Source organism: Rhinatrema bivittatum, chromosome 1 (genome assembly GCF_901001135.1).
Source record: "Rhinatrema bivittatum chromosome 1, aRhiBiv1.1, whole genome shotgun sequence".
Lineage (NCBI taxonomy): Eukaryota > Metazoa > Chordata > Amphibia > Gymnophiona > Rhinatrematidae > Rhinatrema > Rhinatrema bivittatum.
This window is the reverse complement of record NC_042615.1, coordinates 242153262-242174252: the sequence shown is the minus strand read 5'-3', so window position 1 is coordinate 242174252 and position 20991 is coordinate 242153262. Positions and strand designations below refer to the sequence as shown.

Here is a 20991-nt window from a genome sequence, read left to right as displayed (position 1 = left end):
TTACTGAGCACTTGCTGAAGAAGGTCCCTGGAGAGCTGAGATAGGGCAAAAAGATCCCTGCTTTCCTCAAACCATGGAAGACCCACCTGAAAGTATCCATGGTGCAGCTCCATATTACGATTTGAAAGGATCTTTATTACTGTGTGGAAACACAGAAGGAAAGAACAGATTTTCCTGCAGGTGAAAGTTAGCTACTTGATTTTTTTTTTTTTTTAAGATTTCATTTACGTCAAATGTTTTTGTGAATGGCAAGGCCTCAACATTTTTCCCTAAAAAAGCTAGAGGAGATCATCAGAAAATCACAACCAAGAGCTACAAGAAATGGTTTGAATGCCCAGGAGGACATTTCCTCTGCAGTCCTTCAGTCTTTGGCATGGAGGTCTGTAGAAGATCAGTTCATATAAAAAATACATTACTTGGAGAGTGAGGACTTGTAAGACTCTAAATTTACTGCATTATCACAGAAAGGAAAGTTACAAGCTTGAGACAGGGACTTTTTCCTTCTGCCTTACTATGGGTTCCAAGACAAGACCTCTTCTTGCACGGACAAGTGGAAGGAAATTACATACTTATGACTGTACTTGTCTTTTGGTCTGACTCTGCAATATGCATTGGGAGTCTATTGTGCTTGTTTAGTCTAATTGTTTGGGGGATGAGAGTTTTCTGACTGGAGCGGCTGGAATTGGTGTCAGGGGGCTTGGGAGGTATCATCATTGGTTCTGTCATGACTTGCAGTTTTGTGGCTTGGGAGGAAAGGCCAGTGTGTGAATCAGTATGTTGATGGGATGGAATGCGTTTGCTCGGAGGGATCATCTATGCACGTTTGGATAGAGTAATACTTTATGACCGGTTTCAAAGCTCTGCTTGGCTCATTTACTTCCAAGGGGAGATTGGTTCCTATATTGCCTGCATTGGAAATTGTCGGGTGAGTTTAACTTCTCCTTCGAGGAGAAGTAGAGTGTGTCAGTGTGTTCATCTAGTCTCCTGGCCTAGTTGTTCAAGCAAGCCTAACTCTTCTCTGGCTGCTCTTGTGATTGAGTATTTTGTGGGGAGATATATATGGACTGGGCTGGATGTTGTTGGCTGCAGGAAGGAAGCACAAACTCGGTGATATGGTTTGGTTGGCTGTGGGAATTGATACCGTATGTTACCCTTGAAACTCAGGTGCTCCACTACCCTAGGATGTTTTCTAGTTGTTGGCATGTGGGGGCTTTCTCCATTGGACTTTGGAGTTTTGCTTTTGCCCACATTTTTGTGGTGGAGGTAACCTAAGGTGGAGTCTTTTCTAGTAAATGAAATTGTTTAGTGGAAGCCAGATTAAGCTTAAAATTTCAGTGCAGAGTGTTGACTCAAGATGGCAAGAGCACAATGAGGGAGCCACCGAAGTTCCCTAGTTAGCCACCCAGCAACAGTGGGAATTAAGGGGACAATGTTCAGAAGATCTAACCTGATAACTGCAGAGTTATCCAGCTATATCCACAGGACTGAGCACCATCCCCTGACTGAGCAGTTAGTTTCACAAGTGGGAATATTTTCCTGCAGGGGAAAAGTGTGGCCCTAGAGGTAGGGATGGGAATGAAAAATATGCCCATATGTTTAAAATTTCAAATGTACATTGTATTTTACTGTGCATTGCCAACCCACAGAAGACATAGCTGCAAAGTTATGGAGATGGTTTTGTACCTGTGTACCTCATGGCAAATTTTCAAAGAGAAATAACACATGTCGTGATCCTGAAGCAAACTAAGACCCTTTATTGCATCAGCCTGTTTTGAAATTAAAAAGAAGCAAGATGAATTGAAATCTCTTGTGGAGAATGAGATGGAAGGGCCCAGTCTTGCTGACTTTTTAATGTTTACTACCAAGTAGCATTATTCCATATTCTCTCATGTTAGTATAAAGAGGATCCCAGGGTGCCATGGCTAGAGATCAAGCACAATTTCTTAACCCTTGGGATGGATACGGTTCTCCTTCGGTCTCCCATTAAGAAGGCAAAGTGCTGAACTCAATAGCTGTTCTGCATTAGCTAAAAGTATTTAGGTTTAAAAGGGCACATTACATTGTCACCTGCAATGCCAGTATTAGTGCACTCTATTTTACTAATTATTGAGCAGATGCACTGAAAGGGAAGATCCAGGAGTTTCCATCTGCAGTTGTTTCCAGGGGAGGAATATCTAACTCACCAGAGGAGGAGATTTTTAATTTAGGAGAATGCTCACTGGTCCCTTCTTTCAGTCTTCGATCACAGGCTTATATGCCTAAGGTGTGAAGGTCAGCTTAGCTGGAGTCATTTCCCTTATGAACATGTCCCCGCCCCATTCATGAATCCCAGAACTAAAGGAGCTATATTATGAACACTTACTTTTGCAAGTTTTTACATAATCTTGGAGAGGTTTACTGTCCTGTCCTCTTATAGATCCCTGGAAACGGAAGTGGTGCCGCATGACTGGGTAAGAAAGGAGGTGGTCCTGCTTCACAAGACTGGTAACAGAGAGGAAGCTGAAAACTACAGGCCAGTTAGCCTCACCTCTGTAGTGGAAAAATTAATGGACACTCTGCTGAAGAAAAGAATAGTGAACTATCTACAATCAGGAGGATTGCTGGACCCGAGGCAGCATGGATTCACCAGGGGGAAGGTCCTGTCAGACAAATCTGATTGATTTTTTTGATTGGGTCAAGGAAGAGCACTCAATGTGATCTACTTTGATTTCAGCAAAGCTTTTGATAAGGTCCCGCATAGGAGGCTTGTGAATAAAATGAGAAGATTGGGAGTGAGCACCAAGGTGGTGGCATGGATTATAAACTGGTTGAAGGATAGAAAACAGCATGTAATGGTAAACGGAACCTACTCTGAAGAGAGAACAGTATTAAGTGGAGTGCCACAAAAGATCGTTGTTGGGAAAAGTTCTATTCAATTATCTTTCTGAGCAACACTGTGGAAGGGACAGAAGGCAAAGTCTGTCTATTTGCAGATGATACTAAGATCTACAATAGTGTGCACACGCCAGGAGGAGTAGAGAAAATGAATCATGATTTAAGAAAGTTTGAACAATGTTCGAAGAGATGGCAGCTGGGATTCAATGCCAAGAAGTGCAGAGTCATGAATCTGGGGTGTGGTAATCTAAAAGAGCTGTATGTGATGGGGCGTGAAAGATTATTATTGTACATGGACCAAGAGAGGGACCTTGGGGTGATAGTGTCTAGCGATCTCAAAGCAATGTGATAAGGCGATAGCTAAATCCAGCAGAATGCAGGGCTGTAGAGAGAGGAACCACCAGTAAGAAAAAAAAAGAGGGGATAATCCCCTTGGAGAGGCCTCACCTAGAGTACTGTGTTCAGTTCTGGAGAACGTATCTCACAAAGAATAGATACAGGATGGAGGCGGTCCAGAGAAGGGCGATCAAAATGGTGTAGGGTCTCCATCAAATGGCTTATGAGGAGACCTAAATATGTATACCCTAGAAGAGAGAAAGTGCAGGGGAGATATGATACAGATCTTCAGATACTTGAAAGATTTAATGATGCGCGAATTTAAAACCTTTTCCATTGGAAAAGAAACAGAACTAAGGATTACGAAATGAAACTTCAGAGGGGATGACTCAGAACCAAAGTCAGGAAATATTTCTTCATGGAGAGGGATGCCTGGAATACCCTGCCAGAGGAGGTGGTGAAAACAAAAAGAGTCAGTCAAAGGGGCATAAGATAAACTCTGTGGATCCCTAAAGGCTAGAGGACAGAAATGAATAAAAGAGTGCATGGAGGTAACCCCCTTAGTGTGACAGTTATTACCCTTATCAGAAGCAGGGGGGGGGGGGGGAATTACTATCCTAAAAAAATAAGCCTTGATGCTTGACACAAGTGCAACATCACTCTCCATTTTGACAGGGGTGGGGGGGTGGAATTGGATTCAGGTGGCAACCGACATGGGCCCTGATTTTTTACAATCTGGGGAGTACTAATATCCAGACATAATGGAAAAAGCACAGGACTGCTTCTACGGCCACGTCCAAAAGCAAAGCAAGTCAGCATTGCTGGAATTTTCTGGAAGGCTCCTCACCCAGTAAAAATGTTACTAGCAGTAATTTATGAGTCTGACAGTTGCTTGGTTTTTGATTTTAATTATTTCTACCCTTATCATAAGGATTGGAGGTAACTGCATAGACTACCCCTAAGAGAAACCTGAGGGGACCTATGTGGTGCGGTAGATATTACCATGAGAAGCTTGCTGGGCAGACTGGACGGATGGTCCTTTTCTTCCATCATTACTATGTTACTCATTTTTGCCTATTTATTGTATATTTTTTTACTTTGTAACATAACTCTAATGTTCCTTACCCAGAGGGCCTTGGTCTAAGGGTGAATATATATCAAACAAGCATAAAGAGCTCTGTAAAAAGGGAGAAGATCATTTTTGGCCTAGGGGCATGATGAGCTGAAATAAAGATCTGGAAGAACAGAGAAGCAATGGAAGACCCCCAAATCCTGACCTTCAGCTGATCTCTCTCTTTAGCTATCTGCAAGTGGCTCTGTAAATATTTACAAGATCATATTAAACCCCGCCTGTCTGAAAGATATGAGGGGTTGTGTGCTCTAATATTGATGGGGAGCGTAGTTCTTTTTCATATGCTGTGGTCCTGTATATGGTGGTAAGTGCAGCTCATGGCATAAGAAAGGAAATGAGCGCTATGAGGGTGAAGTGCACGGTCTCAGATGTGATGTCCATACAGTCTAAATGGTGGTGGTGGGGGGAAGCAGGTTGAGGATGCAGATCTGATTTGAGTGCCATTATTGATGGATGGATGAAGGGGTACATCCTTGCCCCTTTCCCCATCTTGTGCTGAATAATTCAAGCGACTATCGAACTACAAAGAGACAAATGACCTGACAGCTTGGAAAAAATAAGAATAAGAATGCACACTGTTCAGTGGGAACCCTTTCCAGTAAATCATAAACGCACTAAGCAATCAGGGCTGTTCTACAGGTTTGGCTGGAGTCATTTACTGATGTATTTGAATGTGTTCTATGTGGAAATATGCATTTGCATAATCTAATTCTTGTAAATTTAATAAGACTGTCTGTAATCCATGTTAAATACAAATACGTTTAAAAAGAAAAATTATTTTTAGACAAACAAAAAAAATAATTCTAGGACAAGGATTTGGAATTTAGATTTAATTACTCGTTTTCCAATTCTAAGCTCAATTACAATTCAGGTACTAAAGTTATTTCCCTGCCCAAGTGGATTTATAATCTAAGCAGGTCATTTACTAAGCATTTTTCCATAGACACAAAATGGGAGAAAACATTTGGTAAATAGGCCCCTAGGTTTGGAAAGGTGAAGGGATGTGCAAGGTCACATGAAGTGTCAGCGGGATTTGAACCCTGCCTTCCCTGGTTCTCAGCCTAATGCTCTAACCACTAGACTACTCCTGCAGTCCCAAAGGTATGCAGGCTTATATTCAAAGAAAAACATCTTGTACAGTTTCCATTGGAAAATACTGCCCATATACACAATGTGGGTAAACAAACATGATGGCAGAAAAAGACCATAGGGCCCATCTAGTCTACCCATTCACCCAATTAATTTAGCATTATAAATCATCATCACTCCCTCAGAGATCCCCTATATTTATACCATACTTTCTTAAATTCAGACAGTTTTTTTTCCCCACCACCTCCACTGAGAATCTGTTCACCCTCTCTGTAAAGAAATATTTCCTAAAGATTACTCCTAAGTTTACCCCTTTTCATCCTTATCCCATGACCCCTCATTTTAGATTCTCCTTTCCAATGACAGAGGCTCACCTCCTTTGAATGGAAACCTTTGAGATATTTAAATGTCTATAATATCTCCCCTATCTCGCCTTTTATCTAGGGCAATTGTTCTCAATCCAGTCCTCAGGACACAACTAGACAGTCAGGATTTTAAGATATCCAGAATGAATATGCATTAGATAGATTAGCATGCGCTGTTGTATGCAAACTCTCATGCATACTCGGTATGGATATCGAAGACCTGACTGGCTAAGTGTGACCCCCAAGGACTGGGTTGAGAACTCCTGGTCTAGGGTATGCATGTTTAGATCTTTAAGTCTGTCCTCATATGCTTTAGAACAAAGATCGCTGACCATATTAGTAGCCACCCTCTGGACCAACTCCAACCAGCTTATATCCTTTTGAAGTTGCAATCTCAAGAATTGTACACTATTCCAGATGAGGTCTCACTCAGACCTATAGAGGGGCAGTATCACCTCCCTATGTAGCCAAAGCATCTTTCTAGCTTTTACTATCACTTTAACCACCTGTTTGGCCACCTTCAGATCATCAGATACTATCACCCAAAGATCCCACTCTTCTTTTGTGCTTAGAATTTTACCCTCAATATTGTACCTCCCCCTTGGGTTCTTGTATCCTAAATGCATTACTCTGCATTTTTTAGCATTAAATCTTAGCTGCTAGACCTTAGATCATTCCTTGATCTTTGCTAGATCCCTTCTCATGTTTTCCACAACTTCCAGGCTGTCGACCCTGTTGCAGATTATGGTATCATTGGCAAAAGGACAAATCTTTCTTGACAATGTACCTGAAGAAGGGGCAAAGTACACAAAGAAATTTAAAAATGCAATTTCCAAGTGTACTCTCACCGCTGACCAGTTCATGACCCTTTTAGTGTGTGGGCAAAAGTAACTGTGCCATTTTTACCTCTACTAGGAGGAGAGGGGAGGACAACAATCAAATCATATTTTTATGGAGGTATAGGTTTACCCTATGTAAAATCATTTGATTACTGGCCCCTAAGAATTTATTATAGAATATAATTCTTTGGCTGGCCAGCACAATGGCTCACGAAAAGGAACCCGGATTCGATTTCTGGCTCAGGTCTTCTACATCTTGGGCTGGCAGGGGACGCTATGGGGGCAGCATTCACAGCTCCTGGCAGGGAGGAAGTCCATCAGCATGCAATGGGGACACCTAGTGGTCAGATTTAAGGCTCGGGATTGAAGGGTCCTGGAAGGAGCACTGGTGCATGCTCCCTGACCCAGGACTAATCAATGGTATGACTGGGCTAGGTTAGAAGAAGATATAAAATAGTGGAAACGTTTCCTGGTAGTTGTGAATGAAGACTCAAGACACTGGATCTCAGCCCCTGTTCCAACTGAGCAGGAACAGACTGCCAATCTAAAGCAGAGGAAATTGGGGTATAATTTGGAAGGGTCTTTGTTTGTGGCAAGATAGGCACTTCCACTCACCTCAGGATGCCTGTCCAGATCAGTGAGGGTCAATCCATTCTGCAAGATGAGCTGACGTGCCTAGAAAACAACATTAAACAATACTTAGAATGAAAATTAGAAACAGCACTATGGCAACTAAAACTACATCTTTTTGTATGCAGGGTTTGAAAGTAGCCGTATTACATCAGTGGCACATTTGTGCTTTTAGCAGCCTGAGGACAGTAACGTGGCCTTTAGTCATCTGCTGAGCACCACGGCATACGAAAGAAAGAAAAATGATAAAAGTGTAAGAAAAAAAAGCAGTGAAAGATGGGGAAAAAAGGCTAGACGAGGAAAGAAAACAACCCAAAAGCAGTGGAGATGGCAGAGCTGAAGCCTGAGCAAGCAGTGAGCGAAGCACGGGGTGGTCACAGAGCGGGCCCTTTTTTAAAATTCGGATATTTCTAAGCACATCTGACTCCAGATTGTCCCCAATACAGATTCTGTGGCTTCACTATGGGAGCCAGACCAGTGGCCTGAGCTTCACCAGCCTGTGGAAACATGATGGGGCTGAGGGTATGTTTCTCATCCCTGCTATAATGCTACATCAGAGGCACACCACTATTTAGCGTTTTATGCTTACAGTCCTGCAGGACTGGGCTGGACCTTAGATGAAGTTATCAGTCCTGACTCTTTTCCCAGGTAGGTATGGTTGATGTTTTGTGATGAAACCTATTTCTTACTCTTCAGTATCTCACACCTCATCCATGCTGAAAACTATTTAGGAGGCCCACAATTGCCACCAGCGACCTCCTATTGTGTACTTTCAAACAGATCCAGCGAGCTTCTGTATCACTGAGACTGCCATCAGGGCACGCGAGCTTCTCACATTCTGAGGGGTCCCCAGGGAACTGGTGAATGCAGGGCGTAACAGCAGATTCACTGAAACATACCAGCCGTGGCAAACTGCTCAATGTAGAAGCACAGATCATGACTCCATGTCATCATCTGCCCATCTTCCCTGCCTACGGCAGCACTGCCCATTCTATTTGATCTCAAGCTCTACCCTTGTTTCCTCACCCCCTTCTTCAATTCCAAAACGGATTTTGCCTTCACCACTTACAACGGCCCGAGGATTTGCACCCAACTGCAGCAGCTCAGCCTGCGAGGGCAGGAAGCAGCCAGGGCGACAGCACACGTGAAGCAAGGAATTCCTACCTGAAAGGATGTCGGAACGCACACCACGTTCAGGTTTTCCTGCTTTACCCGTTCGGCTGCCGAAAGAAACACACTCCATAAACCACAAGTCCAGCACGGAATATGCACACACCTTTGTATTTGGAAAGATGTCCTGAAAATATCTCAAGATTTCCCATAAGGATGTCTTTGCATGTCCCATGCACGGAAAGACAGATTTAGGTTACAACATTTCAATTTGCACACATTGCGCGTACAGCATCTCCTAATTCATTTCTACAGCGTTTTTTGGAAGCCACATGGAGTGTTTAAGTCAGCGAGTCAGCACAACTTCTTCACTTAAAAGAAGTCAAAGGCTGTAGACTCCATCCCACAAAGGCCCTGTCAGCACACATGTAACATAACAAAGGCCTCTATAGCAAGGGATTCTGAAACTGAAAAACACGTTCGAGTTCTATCTGCCTCTGAGAACCTCGAACAGATCTGGTTTTCAGGGTAACCACAGAGGTTTAAATCACAGTGGAGATTCTGAAAACCATACCCATTGCGGATTCTCCGGGAGCGGAGTGGTAAATCTCGACAGCAGCTTGCCCTGCTGATTCCTATCGCATGGCTGCCTGGGCTACTGGAAGCTGCTCAAAGATCTTCTGGGCATGACTACATATGCGCTCCACAGGAGAATGTCTCAGGAGAGTAAAATCAACGGGCCCAGCATTTAAAGCTGCAAACTCCCTTGAGGAATCAGACTGCATCTGACCTATGATACTTTAGTAGAGAGCAGTTGACCATGTGCCACAGAGCAGTCCCTGGGGCAGGTACAGGCAAATCCTCACCGTGAGATAGTTTTTTTTTTTTTTTCTTTTCAACAGCACATGTTTTGCTTCCTAAAACCTGGCAAATAAGTAACTATGATTCAGTTCAATACATACCTAGTCTACGCACAGCATGGACAATTGTGGACCCACTCCCAATACCAATGGCCTGATTATTCTGCAAACAGAAAAAAAAAAAAGTAGAAACAATATCCTAAAATGCATTTTGAAATTAGTTGCATCATTTAAAAAATGAATAATTGCTGTAGATATTTCCTTATCCCCAGAGGATTTATAATCAAAAGTAATGGAGGGGGGGAGGGGCTGAGACTTGGAGTGGGTGGGTGGTGGCCTTCTTTGGAACCACAAAGTAGTTGGAGTAGCCTGCAAACCTTGCAAGTGGGAATGGCCCACAAGAAAAATTCAAAATGGCAACTGTTCTCACCACGGCACAGGCCTCAATAGAAGGAGAGGAAGGCAAAAGACCTACTGCCTTCTGACTGAAGAAACCGACAAAAGAAGAAAGGAGGAAACGAAGACTCTCTTGGCCTACAACTATCTACCCCAAGTCTCTGGCCCACCCATTGCTTGCACAGCAAAAAGAATCAGCCATCCTAATTCCCAGAGGGTTCACAATCTAAGGGGGTCATTTTTCCCATAGACACAGAATGGGAGAAAAGCCTTAAATCAGGCCCTAAGTTTGTGCCTGAGGCAATGGAGGGTGAAATGAATTGCACAAGATCACAAGAAGTGGCGGCAGGATTTAAACCTGGTTTCCTAGCATGTAGCAGATGGACTCAGGACCAGTGGGTATAGTGTACTCCTGATAGCAGTTGGAGACGGATCAGATTTCAATCTGACGTCAGCCCCTAGTACATATACCCCTGCAGGAAGTGCAGCTCTTCAGTATTTTCCGTCTCCATATAAATATATCTGCCCTCGGGTTGGAAGACAGACGCTCAATTTTGCCGGCATCCGTTTTCCGAACCCATGGCTGTCAGACCCACTGACAGCCGCCAATTCTGTCAAAAAGGAGGCGCAAGTGTCCCTAGCGCCTCCTTTGCATATTTTTTCTTTCTGAAATGCGCGCCGGGAGAGCTGGCGCTTGCTGGTTCTCCTGCAGGTTTTTCTGTATCGGCCACTAGGCCAGAAACAATCTGTCCAGGGACAATATGGAAAAGCACCAGAACCTGTAAACTGTCCTTGTTGTTATCCTTTCTGTACCAAGCAATGTTGCTTTACTGTTACTAAAAGAAAAAAAAATTATAAAAGAAAAGGTACTATTGCAACCACTACGGGAGTAATTTTATAATAGCCAACACAAAAGTTAAGTCATCTTTGAAAATTGATGTTGTTATGCCCATAATGCCACTTTGAAAATTATCCCACAAAATTTACCAGCACACAATTTCCCCTTCTATTATGTACACAAACATTTTTTGGAACTTTTATGCTCATACTTTTGAAAATGCAAACTCCTCCCATCATTCTGGGTAAACTGAGCCGTGTGGTTTACCCACATATGGGGCAAGCAATTTTGTAAAAGGCCATTTCTGCAGGCAAAACACTGTTTTGCCAATGGAAAAGCCTTTGAAAATTACCCTTCCCCAAGTTCTACTTTGGCAACACTGTCCTAGCAATAAAATTTCCTGAACCTGCTTCCTGCCTCTCCCTGTGCCTCGCACGGCAAGGTGCAATTTGTACAGTCCCAAGAGGGAAGGGGGCAGCGAGGATAAGAAAGAAAAACAATCATACAGAGAGAAAGGAGGAAGTAAGGAAGATCTGAGGCGCTGCATTATTGCTGGGAACAAAAGTTAGGAGAGAGTGAAGAAGTGAGGAAGGGGAACAAAAGCAGATCTGAGGTATGTAAGAGAGGAAGGGGTTGTGCATCATGAGGAGGAAGAGGAGGTATTTCTAAAAAATTGCCATTTTATGCTGATTGGACCTTACATGTAGGGAGATTTCACCAACAACGTGGTTCCTCTGCCTGATTTCTTCACCCTATATTTTGGACGCACCTATCTGTTTCTACTTGAATTTACTTTCCCCTCTAACCTGCCAACGTAAAAGGGAGCAAAGTCCATAGGTTCCCAGGACTGTTGACCTCTGAAGTGAACTCAATTTTGGAATTTTCCAATTGCACATTAGAAACCTGGCAAAGGTACATTTCTTTAGGCTAGTGCAGTTGGAAAATTTTATTATGCCCTGCTGTCCTTATTAGAAAGATGCCCTCAACAGGAAGGTCATGCACACAAATGGCATTGTCAAGCCAGTAAAAAAAAAAAAAGTCATGAATACATATTCTTACTACACGCTGCCTGAACCACACAAAAGCTGTAACATAAAAGAGAGGTTACACAAAAACAAAGCACTAGCAAGAGATAAACCAGCCCATTAAATTTCTGTGAGCAAGAAATGCTTCCCAGCCTGCACTACGGCACCATACATTCATCCAAGGTGCAAACTCCCAGGGTAGTACTGCTTCCAGATCATGTGCTTCCTATCAGGTCCAGTAGGACTCACAACGTCTCCAGGGAAGGCAGAGAATTTTGCTGATGCAAAAATAAAACAAACCTTTTGAAGTTATATTCGTTTCACTTTGTGAATATAATGCCGGGATTTCAGTGCTGCGCACGTCCAGCAGCACAGCCTCGCCAGACATCAGCCGTGCTGAAAATACTGCTTTGAGCATGCACGCTGAATAAACCAGACGTCTCCCAGGTGGCTGAAGTTTTGGTTACAGCAAACAACTCTGTACGAGATGCAGCACGATGGAAAACGAGAACTTACCTTTACATGGCTATTCACAGCTGCATACCCCGCCAGCCTCTTTGCCTCTTCAATCATCCTGCTGCCAGTGCTAAGCAGCCTGCGCTGGATCATGCGGTGCTCGGCTCCGTTCTTCCCAATGCTGCTAACTCCTGCAGAGACACAGCCAGGACCTTAATGTTTTACAAGAAACTGTAATTTCTAATAAATATTGCTAAATTTCACCAAATTTTTTTTTTTGGGGGGGGGGGGGGGGGGCGCGGGGGGAGAAATTTGTGAAATCTGCTTAAAATTTGCTGCACAAATATATCTCACGCATATTCATTGTGGAGATGCACTGGCTGCCAACAGATTCCCAAATACAGTTTAAGGTTTCAAGTATTGTTTTTAAAATGCTTAATCAACTATCACAGCCTTCTTTAATGAAGAACAGGCCGATAGAGTACAGTGCTCTCCGGTGGAACGCACTGTTAACCGGCATTTGGCTGCGCGTTTGACGTGCTAGCTTTACCCCTTATTCAGTAAGGGGTAATAGCGCGTTGAAAATGTGCGTCCAACCCCCCCCCCCCCCCCCCGAGACTAATGGCGCCCGCAACATGCAAATGGATGTTGATGGCCCTATTAGTCATTCCCGCGCTATACAGTAAGTAAAATGTGCAGCCAAGCCGCACATTTTACTTTCAGAAATTAGCGCCTACCCAAAGATAGGTGTTAATTTCTGCCAGCATCAGGGAAGTGCACAGAAAAGCAGTAAAAACTGCTTTTCTGTGCACCCTCTGACTTAATATCATGGCGATATTAAGTCTGAGGCCCCAAAAGTTAAAAAAAAAAAAAAAAAATTTAAAATGGGCCTGCGGGTTGAAAATTGGATGCTCAATTTTGCCGGCGTCCGGTTTACGAACCCATGGCTGTCTGCAGGTTTGAGAACCGATGCCGGCAAAATTGAGCGTCAGCTGTCAAACCTGCTGACAGCCGTCGCTTCCATCAAAAAAGAAGCGCTAGGGACGCGCTAGTGTCCCTAGAGCCTCTTTTTACCGCGGGCCCTAATTTAAATAAATTAAGTTACTGAAACGCGCGTACAGGAGTGGCTGGTGCGTGCGCCGGGAGAGCGGGCATTTGCCCGCTCGGTTTACTGTATCGGCCTGTATATTAGTAATATCTGTGCTTGGATTCCCCCCCTCAAATAGATCTTGACATGATGGTGGATGTTACAGATACCAATGGGTATAGTGTACTTCTGATAGCAGTTGGAGACGGATCAGATTTTAATCTGATGTCAGCCCTAGTACATATACCCCTGCAGGAAGTTCAGCTCTTCAGTATTCTCCTCGAAAATCAATTGTGGATATATGTGTGCTATAATAACTTGATTAACTTAGCTAGCTTGATCTTCTAGGACTGGTTCAACTGATTTCCAAACCGGAGACCGCCTGTGCACTCAACCGAATAATGCCGACACCAGACAAGTATGGGTGTCTTGAACTAGGGGTAATACCTGGCTTACCTGTGCTTGAATTGTTCTCGGGGTTTGCCACCAGAGTTTTCCAGATTCCAGGGCAGCCGTGGGTGGGATGCTGAGTCCATCTGTCTACACTAAGGAAAACGAAATTATCAGGTAAGTAATTTCTCCATTTCCTATCGTGTAGCTGATGGACTCAGGACCAATGGGATGTACAAAAGCTACTCCCGAACTGGGTGGGAGGCTGCCCGTCGTTCACTTAGTACTGCCCTTGTGAATGCTGTGTCCTCCCTGGCCTGAACATCCAGGCGGTAGAACCTGGAGAATGTATGTATGGAGGACCACGTCACCACCAGACAGATCTCGGCAGGCGACAGCATCTTGGTTTCCACCCAGGACACTGCCTGGGCCCTTGTAGAATGGGCCTTGACTTGTAGAGGTGCAGGTTTCCCTGCCTCTACGTAGGCCGCCTTGATTACTTCTTTGATCCAGCAGGCTATGGTTGCCCGCGAGGCCGCTTCCCCCTGTTTCTTCCCGCTGTGAAGGAAGAATAGGTGGTCTGTCTTTCGTACAGATTCCGACCTTTCCAGGTATCGGACTAAGAGTCTGCCGACGTTTAGATGGCGAAGAAGGCGTGAGTCTTCAGAGTCCTTATGTTCGTCTGGAGACGGCAGCGAGATGGTTTGGTTTAGATGAAATGAGAAACCACCTTCGGGAGAAAGGAGGGGACAGTGCGTAGCTGTATGGATCCCGGTGTGAACCGGAGGAACGGTTCCAGGCAGGATTGCGCTTAAAGTTCAGAAATGCGACAGGCTGAAATTATTGCCACTAGGAATGCAGTCTCAAGGTCAGGAGCTGTAGTGACAGACTACGTGTAGGTCTAAAGGAAGCTTCCACTAGGAAATCTAGAACTAGATTGAGATTCCATAGGGGCACCGGCCACTTTAATGGTGGTCGGATTTGTTTGACTCCTCTCAGAAAGCGGGAAACATCTGGATGGGTTGATAGACTGATGCTGTCCACTTTGGCTCTGAAACAGGCCAGCGTGGCCACCTGAACCTTGAGGGAGTTGAGGGACAACCCCTTCAAGTTGTCCTGCAGAAATTCCAGGATCATGGGGATTTTGACTGTCCGTGGAAGGATCTCGCGGCCCTCACACTAGGCTTCGGATACTCTCCATATTCGTATGTAAGTTAGAGACGTAGAGAACTTGCGTGCTCAGAGCAAGGTGTCAATCACTGCCTTAGAGTACCCGCTCTTCTTCAGTTGAATCCTCTCAATGGCCAGACCATAAGAGAGAATAGAGTCGGGTCTTCGTGGAGGATCGGTCCCTGCCGGAGAAGTTCCCTGTGTGGAGGTAGGCACAGAGGGTTCCCCGCAAGAAGTATTCGCATGTCTGCGTTACCATGGCCTTCTTGACCAGTCCAGGGCCACTAGAAGTACTAATCCCTTGTGGTGTTCTATCTTGCGGATGATCCTGCCCAGTAGTGGCCATGGGGGAAAGGCATACAGCAGGTCTTCCTGTGGCCAGGTCTGGACGAGGGCGTCGATTTCCCGGGATTGCAGCTCTTGTCTGCGGCTGAAGAACTTGGGAACCTGAGCACTGGATCTGGTTGCCAGTAGACCCATGGCTGGGGTCCCCCAGCGGTTTATTATCAACTGGAAGGCTGTGCTCGACAGCGTCCATTCCCCTGGGTCTAGTCTCTCTCTGCTGAGGTAGTCCGCAGAGATATTGTCTTTTCCCACAATGTGGGCGGCTGAGATTCCTTGCAGGTTTGCTTCCGCCCTCGCCATGAGGGGGTCTATTTCCAGGGACACCTGTTGGCTTCTGGTTCCTCCCTGGCGTTTGATGTATGCAACTGTTGTGGCGTTGTCCAACATGACTGACAGATTCTCCCTGGAGTCTGTGGCCGAATCGTAGGCAGGCTAGTCTGACTGCTCGGGCTTCCAGTCTGTTTATGTTCCATCCCAACTCTTGCTTGTCCCATTGTCCCTGTGCCATCAGTTCCTGACAGTGGGCTCCCCACCCTCGCAGGCTCGCATCCATGGTAAGCAAGATCCAGTTCGGTGAGGATAGCCTTATTCATTTGCTCAGGTGGTCCTCCTGTAGCCACCATTGGAGCTGCGTTCAAACCTCTGCAGGAGGTGCATGGAGTATTTCTGGGACATCGGATCCCATTGTGACAATAGGGAACGTTGTAGTGGGCGCATGTGGGCCCTTGCCCATGGAACGACTTCCAAGGTTGATGTCATGAGACAGAGGACTTGGAGGTAGTCCCATACCTTGGGGCAAGGACAACTTTGTCTTGCTTGGTGTCGAACCGGACTCCCAGGTACTCTAGCGACTGGGAGGGCTGTAGGCAGCTCTTGGCTGTGTTGACGACTCACCCGAGATTCTGCAGTAGATTCTTGACTCTGGTGGTCGTCTGGTGACTTTCCTCTGGAGATTTTACCCTGATCAGCCAATCGTCCAAGTAAGGATGTACGAGGATTCCTTCTTTCCTCAGTGTTGCCACCACTACCACCATGATTTTGGTGAAGGTTCGAGGGGCGGTAGCTAGCCCGAAGGGTAGCGCTCGGAACTGGTAGTGATAGTCCAGTATCGCGAAGCGTAGGAAGCGCTGATGGTCGTGGTGGACCGGGATGTGGAGATAGGCTTCGGATAGATACAGTGAAGTCAGGAATTCTCCCGGTTGTACTGCCCTTATGACTGAGCATAGGGTTTCCATGTGGAAGTGCGGTACCCTTAAGTAGCGACTGACGGTCTTGAGGTCCAGGATGGGCCTGAACGTCCCCTCCTTCTTGGAGACGATAAAATAGATGGAATACTGACCAGTATTTTGTTGGTGCATGTGCACTGAGGTTATCGCCTTTAGGATGAGTAGTTTTGTCAGTGTGGTTTCCACTGCCGTCCTCTTGGAGAGGGAGTGGCACGGTGATCTCACAAATTTGTCTGGAGAGATGCTGTGGAAATCCAAGTAGTATCCCTTTCGAATGATGGTTAGGACCCACTTGTCCAACGTTATCTCAACCCATCTTTGGTAGAAGAGGGTAAGCCTGCCCCCTATGACTTCTTCCTGTGGATGGGTCTGTTGATTCTCATTGTGGGGTGCAGTCGGGGCCTGTACCTGAGCCAGCTCCCCTCTTGTTGTGTCTGTTCCGAAAGGACTGGGCCCTGCCTGAGGGGCGAGGTGCTTCGTATGTGTTTTTGTATGGTCTAAAATGCTGGGCTCCTCTGCCCTTGGTTCTTCGGGGAGAGGAGTGCTGGTTTCTTTTGTTCCTGTCCTCCAGTATCTGACGTACTGGGGATTCGCCCCATTTGTTGGCTAACTTCTCCAGTTCACTTCCGAACAGGAGTGATTCTTTAAAAGGCATTCTCGTGAGGTTCGTCTTGGAGGTCGCATCAGCTGATCAATTTCGGAGCCATAGTTGCCTTCTGGCTGCCACTATGGAAGAGACGCCCCTGGCTGAGGTGCGCACCAGGTCAGAGGTCACATCCATGAGGAAAGATATCGCCGGTTCTAATGTTTCAGCGGAAGTGGTTGCGTCCCCGGAGAGAAGCAAGCAGGCACATGTCACAACGGTGCAGCAGGAAGTGATCTGCAGGGTCATTACTGCGACATCAAATGACTGTTTAAGGATGGATTCCTTGAGTGCAGCTCCTCCTTCGACTGGGATGGTAGTGCGCTTTGAGATAGCGCTGACCATGGTGTCCACTTTTGGGAACCGTAGGAGTTCTTTGGCTGTGGGTTCCAGGGGGTATAGGGCTTATCCTCCTTTGAAGCTGGCCTCCAGGGCATTCCATTCCAGGTCAATCAGTTGTTGTATGGACTGCAGCATTGGGAAATAGCATGAGGCCTGACGGAGACAGGCCAAAACTGGGTTCGTCATTGGCTCCACTGTGGTACTCGCTCCTGGAATGGCCAGCGTCTTCAGGGTCAGACACATGAGAGCTGGTAACTCATCTTTGGAGAAGATTCGCATCATGGTTCGATATGGTTCCATCCCTGGAGGGATTTCCCCTTCCTCCAGGGAGTCAGACTCTTCTCCCAAGGTGTCTGTATCCCCTAAGGGGAGGCTTTTGCCTGGATGGGGTGCATCTGGGTAGGTGCGAGAGGCACTTGGAAGGTCTTGTGCTTCTGGTGGAGACTGAGTCTGTGTCGCAGGCGGTACAGATTGTGCCTGGACAAAGGTTTGCAGCCCTTTGAAGAATTCCACCCAGTAAAAGGTCCCTGGGTCCATATTGAATCCAGTGGAGGCCCCCGAGGTGCCCCCCTGAGTAGGCACCAAGTCAGAGATACAGAGGTCCGGATCCCTCTACTGGCTGTGGGGGGCCTTGCTTAGATTCCCCGAGCCTCTTCGCACTGCAGGCATAGGGCGGAGGCCACTTCAGGTTGCGCAGCTCTCAGGTGGCAGGCTGGGCAGAGGGCTTGTCCCTTGGCTTTCTTGGCCAGCAGTGCCATGATTTGTGTGTGTGGAGTGGCTCAAACTCGTATGTGCGGGTAGGTGTGCGCGCCGGAAGATTTAGTTGTATGTTCCGGTTGCGCCGGCGATGTGCGTGCGAGGTACGCGCACAGGCTACCACTTTGTGCGCCTGGGCGAGATGGGCGCAGTTGTGCGAACAGACCTATGTATGTGCACGGGCTGTTTATGCGGGCCACTGTGCGCACGGCACAAATGCTCGCCCGGCTCGCCGCTGTGCACATGGCTCAGTTGTGCGGACAATATGGCAATCAAGGGGGGAAATGGCGCCGACGACCATGCGGGCAAGATGGTGACCCCCCCACCTCCCCCTTTGGGTCTCCACGTGTGTGGACCCTCACGCCAGATTGGGGTCTAGCCCGGACGGGGCTGCTCAACCCGATTTTACAGACACTAGAAGGAACGATCTGTACGGCAATTCGAGCCTCGGAGACTTAGAAAAAGTTTTCTACCTTATCTGATCTCGGCGTTTCACGGTCTCGTGCCGGGCGGTCTCTGGCTGCGGGGGGAGAGGGAATTACCTTCACCGCCTCGCTCGATTCAACACCCACTGCCTCTAAGCCACCCTATGGGCTAAGTCCACACCGGGAGCTGGCTACTGGACCGAGGCTTACCTTTGAAGGATCTCGGAAATCACATCAGGAATTCTCGACTGGGGGAGGGACCCTTAGGTATCACTGCAGGAGAGCGGAGCTCGTCTTCTTGAGGTAAATTTTCTCTCTTGTTTTAGAATTGCTAACACTATTCTAGTGTGTGGATGTGTTCCTATCTGCTTAGGAGACGGAGAAATACTGAAGAGCTAAACTTCCTGCACGGGTATATGTAGGCTGACGTCAGCGTTGAAATCTGACTACGTCTCCCATCTGCTATCGGGAGCACACTATACCCATTGGTCCTGAGTCCATTTGCTACACGATAGGAAATGTCCTCCACCTCCGCAAGCTGGCAATTGGTCGATCTCAATTTCCAATCAGGTCAAAAACCTGGCATTGTATGTGATTCTACCTTATCCTTCCAACCATGGTTAAAGCCAAGGTCAGAAACTCTCTTTCTATAAAACTTTGTATGCTTTGCAGTTTAAAACCTCTCTTAAATCACGATGATGCTCGTACAATCCTTCAAGCTGTGATTATTACAGGGCTATATTACTGCAAAGCAGAACATATTGGATTGCCAGCTTCTACACTCTCCGTGTTACACATAGTGTAGAATGCCACAGCTAGTGTCTCAAGTGGTACACGGCGTCATGATATGGCGTGTAAAATTAACATCAGTGTGTAAGATGCTGAATAAAAGCCCAGCCTGCCTTGCCTCCAAATTAAAAGTTTACATTTCACCTCAGGCTTTACACTCCACAGGTAAGAATCTTGTGGAAATCTACTCTGTTTACATGCTTTATCCTTGCAATACAAGAGATCAAACTTTTATGGTGGCAGGCCCAGACTTGTGGAATGCTTTACCAGCTGATCTAAGAGTGGATTCTTATTTAAAATCTTTTAGAAAAAAAGCTGAGAGATTCTTCTCTTTGCACAGGCATTTGGAACTTCAGATGATGCAGTGAGCTGAACTACAAACCTTTTCTTTTCAAGCTAAGCGTGGGAGACCTTTATCTATGATCTGGTCCAGGAGGTTCACTTCGTTTCATGTTATCCACGAGTTAGGTTATTTTATTACTGTGTTGCCATCATTCACTGGGTTTGTTTGTTATTTGTTAACCAGTTTATAATGGATGACAGGTGGACTATAAATATTTTAAACAAATTAATAAGATGGACCGCATTATTTGAGAGTTTTATAAGAAACAGGATGGTTGAAAAAGACCATATAGCCCATCTAGTCTGCCCATCTGTCCAATTTATGTAGCGCTTACAATTCCCATCACTGCCTCAGTGATTCTCTGTGTTTATCACATTCATTCTTAAATTCAAATGTTTTTGTCTCCACCACTTCCACTGGGAGGCAGTTCCATGCATCCACTACCTTCTCTGTAAAGAAATATTTCCTAAGATTACTCCTGAGTCTGTCCCTTTCATCCTCATCCCATCACATGTATTGAGGTCCTCTGTGTTTTGCCTTCTTCATCAGAGGCTACAAACAGAAACATGATGGCAGTAAAAGACCATTACAGCCTTTCTAGTCTGCCTAGCCACACCAACTAATCAGCTTTACAATCCTACCTCTCCCTCAGAGATCTTCTGAGTTGGTCCCATAGAGATACTGAGAAACCGATGAAGACTAGGAAAAGGGTTTTCTGTTGCTATGCCCTGATATTGTGGAATAATATTCAATTAGATCTTCATCCAGAGTATAGTTACTCTGCTTTTATGAAAAAGGTTAAAGCCTGGATCTTGTTCCATGTTTATGGATAGGAGTGATGGTTATGCAAGTCAAGTACGTTTAGTTTGGTATATAAAGCTTAGGAAAGCACTTAAAATATTATCTTTTCTCACAGATCTATTTATTAAACTGCTGCTATATGACTTTTGCAAACTGTAGTAAAATTATAGCTGTTAAAATTAACTTTTATAATAATCTAATATATTGCTCTTCTAATTAATTGACATTTTATTCATGTTAAGTTTTTATCACATTATCTTCATGTCAAATTGTATTTGTTCATCGCTTTGATTTACTCACATAAGAAATGGCGATTAAGTCAATAAAGTAAACTAATATTTATTCATAATTTAAGTTGAAGATGGCGAGGAGGGAGTATTTGAGAGAGAAAATGCTGGATACAGGGAGAATGTATAAAGAGAGGCACTGCTTGAGACAGGGGAGAATGACTGATAGAGAGGCTGCTGGAGACAAGGAAGGGAAATATTTAAGAGAACCTACTGGAGACCGGGGAATATTTGAGAGAGAGACAGAAGACTGCTGAAGGCAGGTGGGAATTTTTTATTTTATTTATTTATTTATTTTTTAGAGAGACTGCTGGAGACGGGGAGAATGTTTGAGAGAAACTTTGGGAGATGGGAGAGAATGTTTTAGAGTCAGAGGAATTATTAGAGATGTGGGCAATGTTTGAGAGAGGGAGCCTGATGGAGACTAGGGTGGGAGG

General features: G+C 45.5%; 1 protein-coding gene across 4 annotated transcripts in view; it reads right to left on the bottom strand.

Annotated features, from left to right (window-relative positions):
- RPIA (ribose 5-phosphate isomerase A) overlaps positions 1-20991 on the bottom strand; it is a 73328-nt gene that overhangs the window by 30523 nt on the left and 21814 nt on the right. For all 4 annotated transcript variants that reach the window (XM_029593154.1, XM_029593172.1, XM_029593163.1 and 1 more), the window contains exons 2-5: positions 12011-12141; positions 9338-9398; positions 8430-8485; positions 7251-7310 (exon numbers count right to left, since the gene is read on the bottom strand). In XM_029593154.1, coding sequence (XP_029449014.1) covers positions 7251-7310; positions 8430-8485; positions 9338-9398; positions 12011-12103 — 270 coding nt within the window. In that variant the 5' untranslated portion in view covers positions 12104-12141. The remainder of the gene's footprint in view (positions 1-7250; positions 7311-8429; positions 8486-9337; positions 9399-12010; positions 12142-20991) is intronic.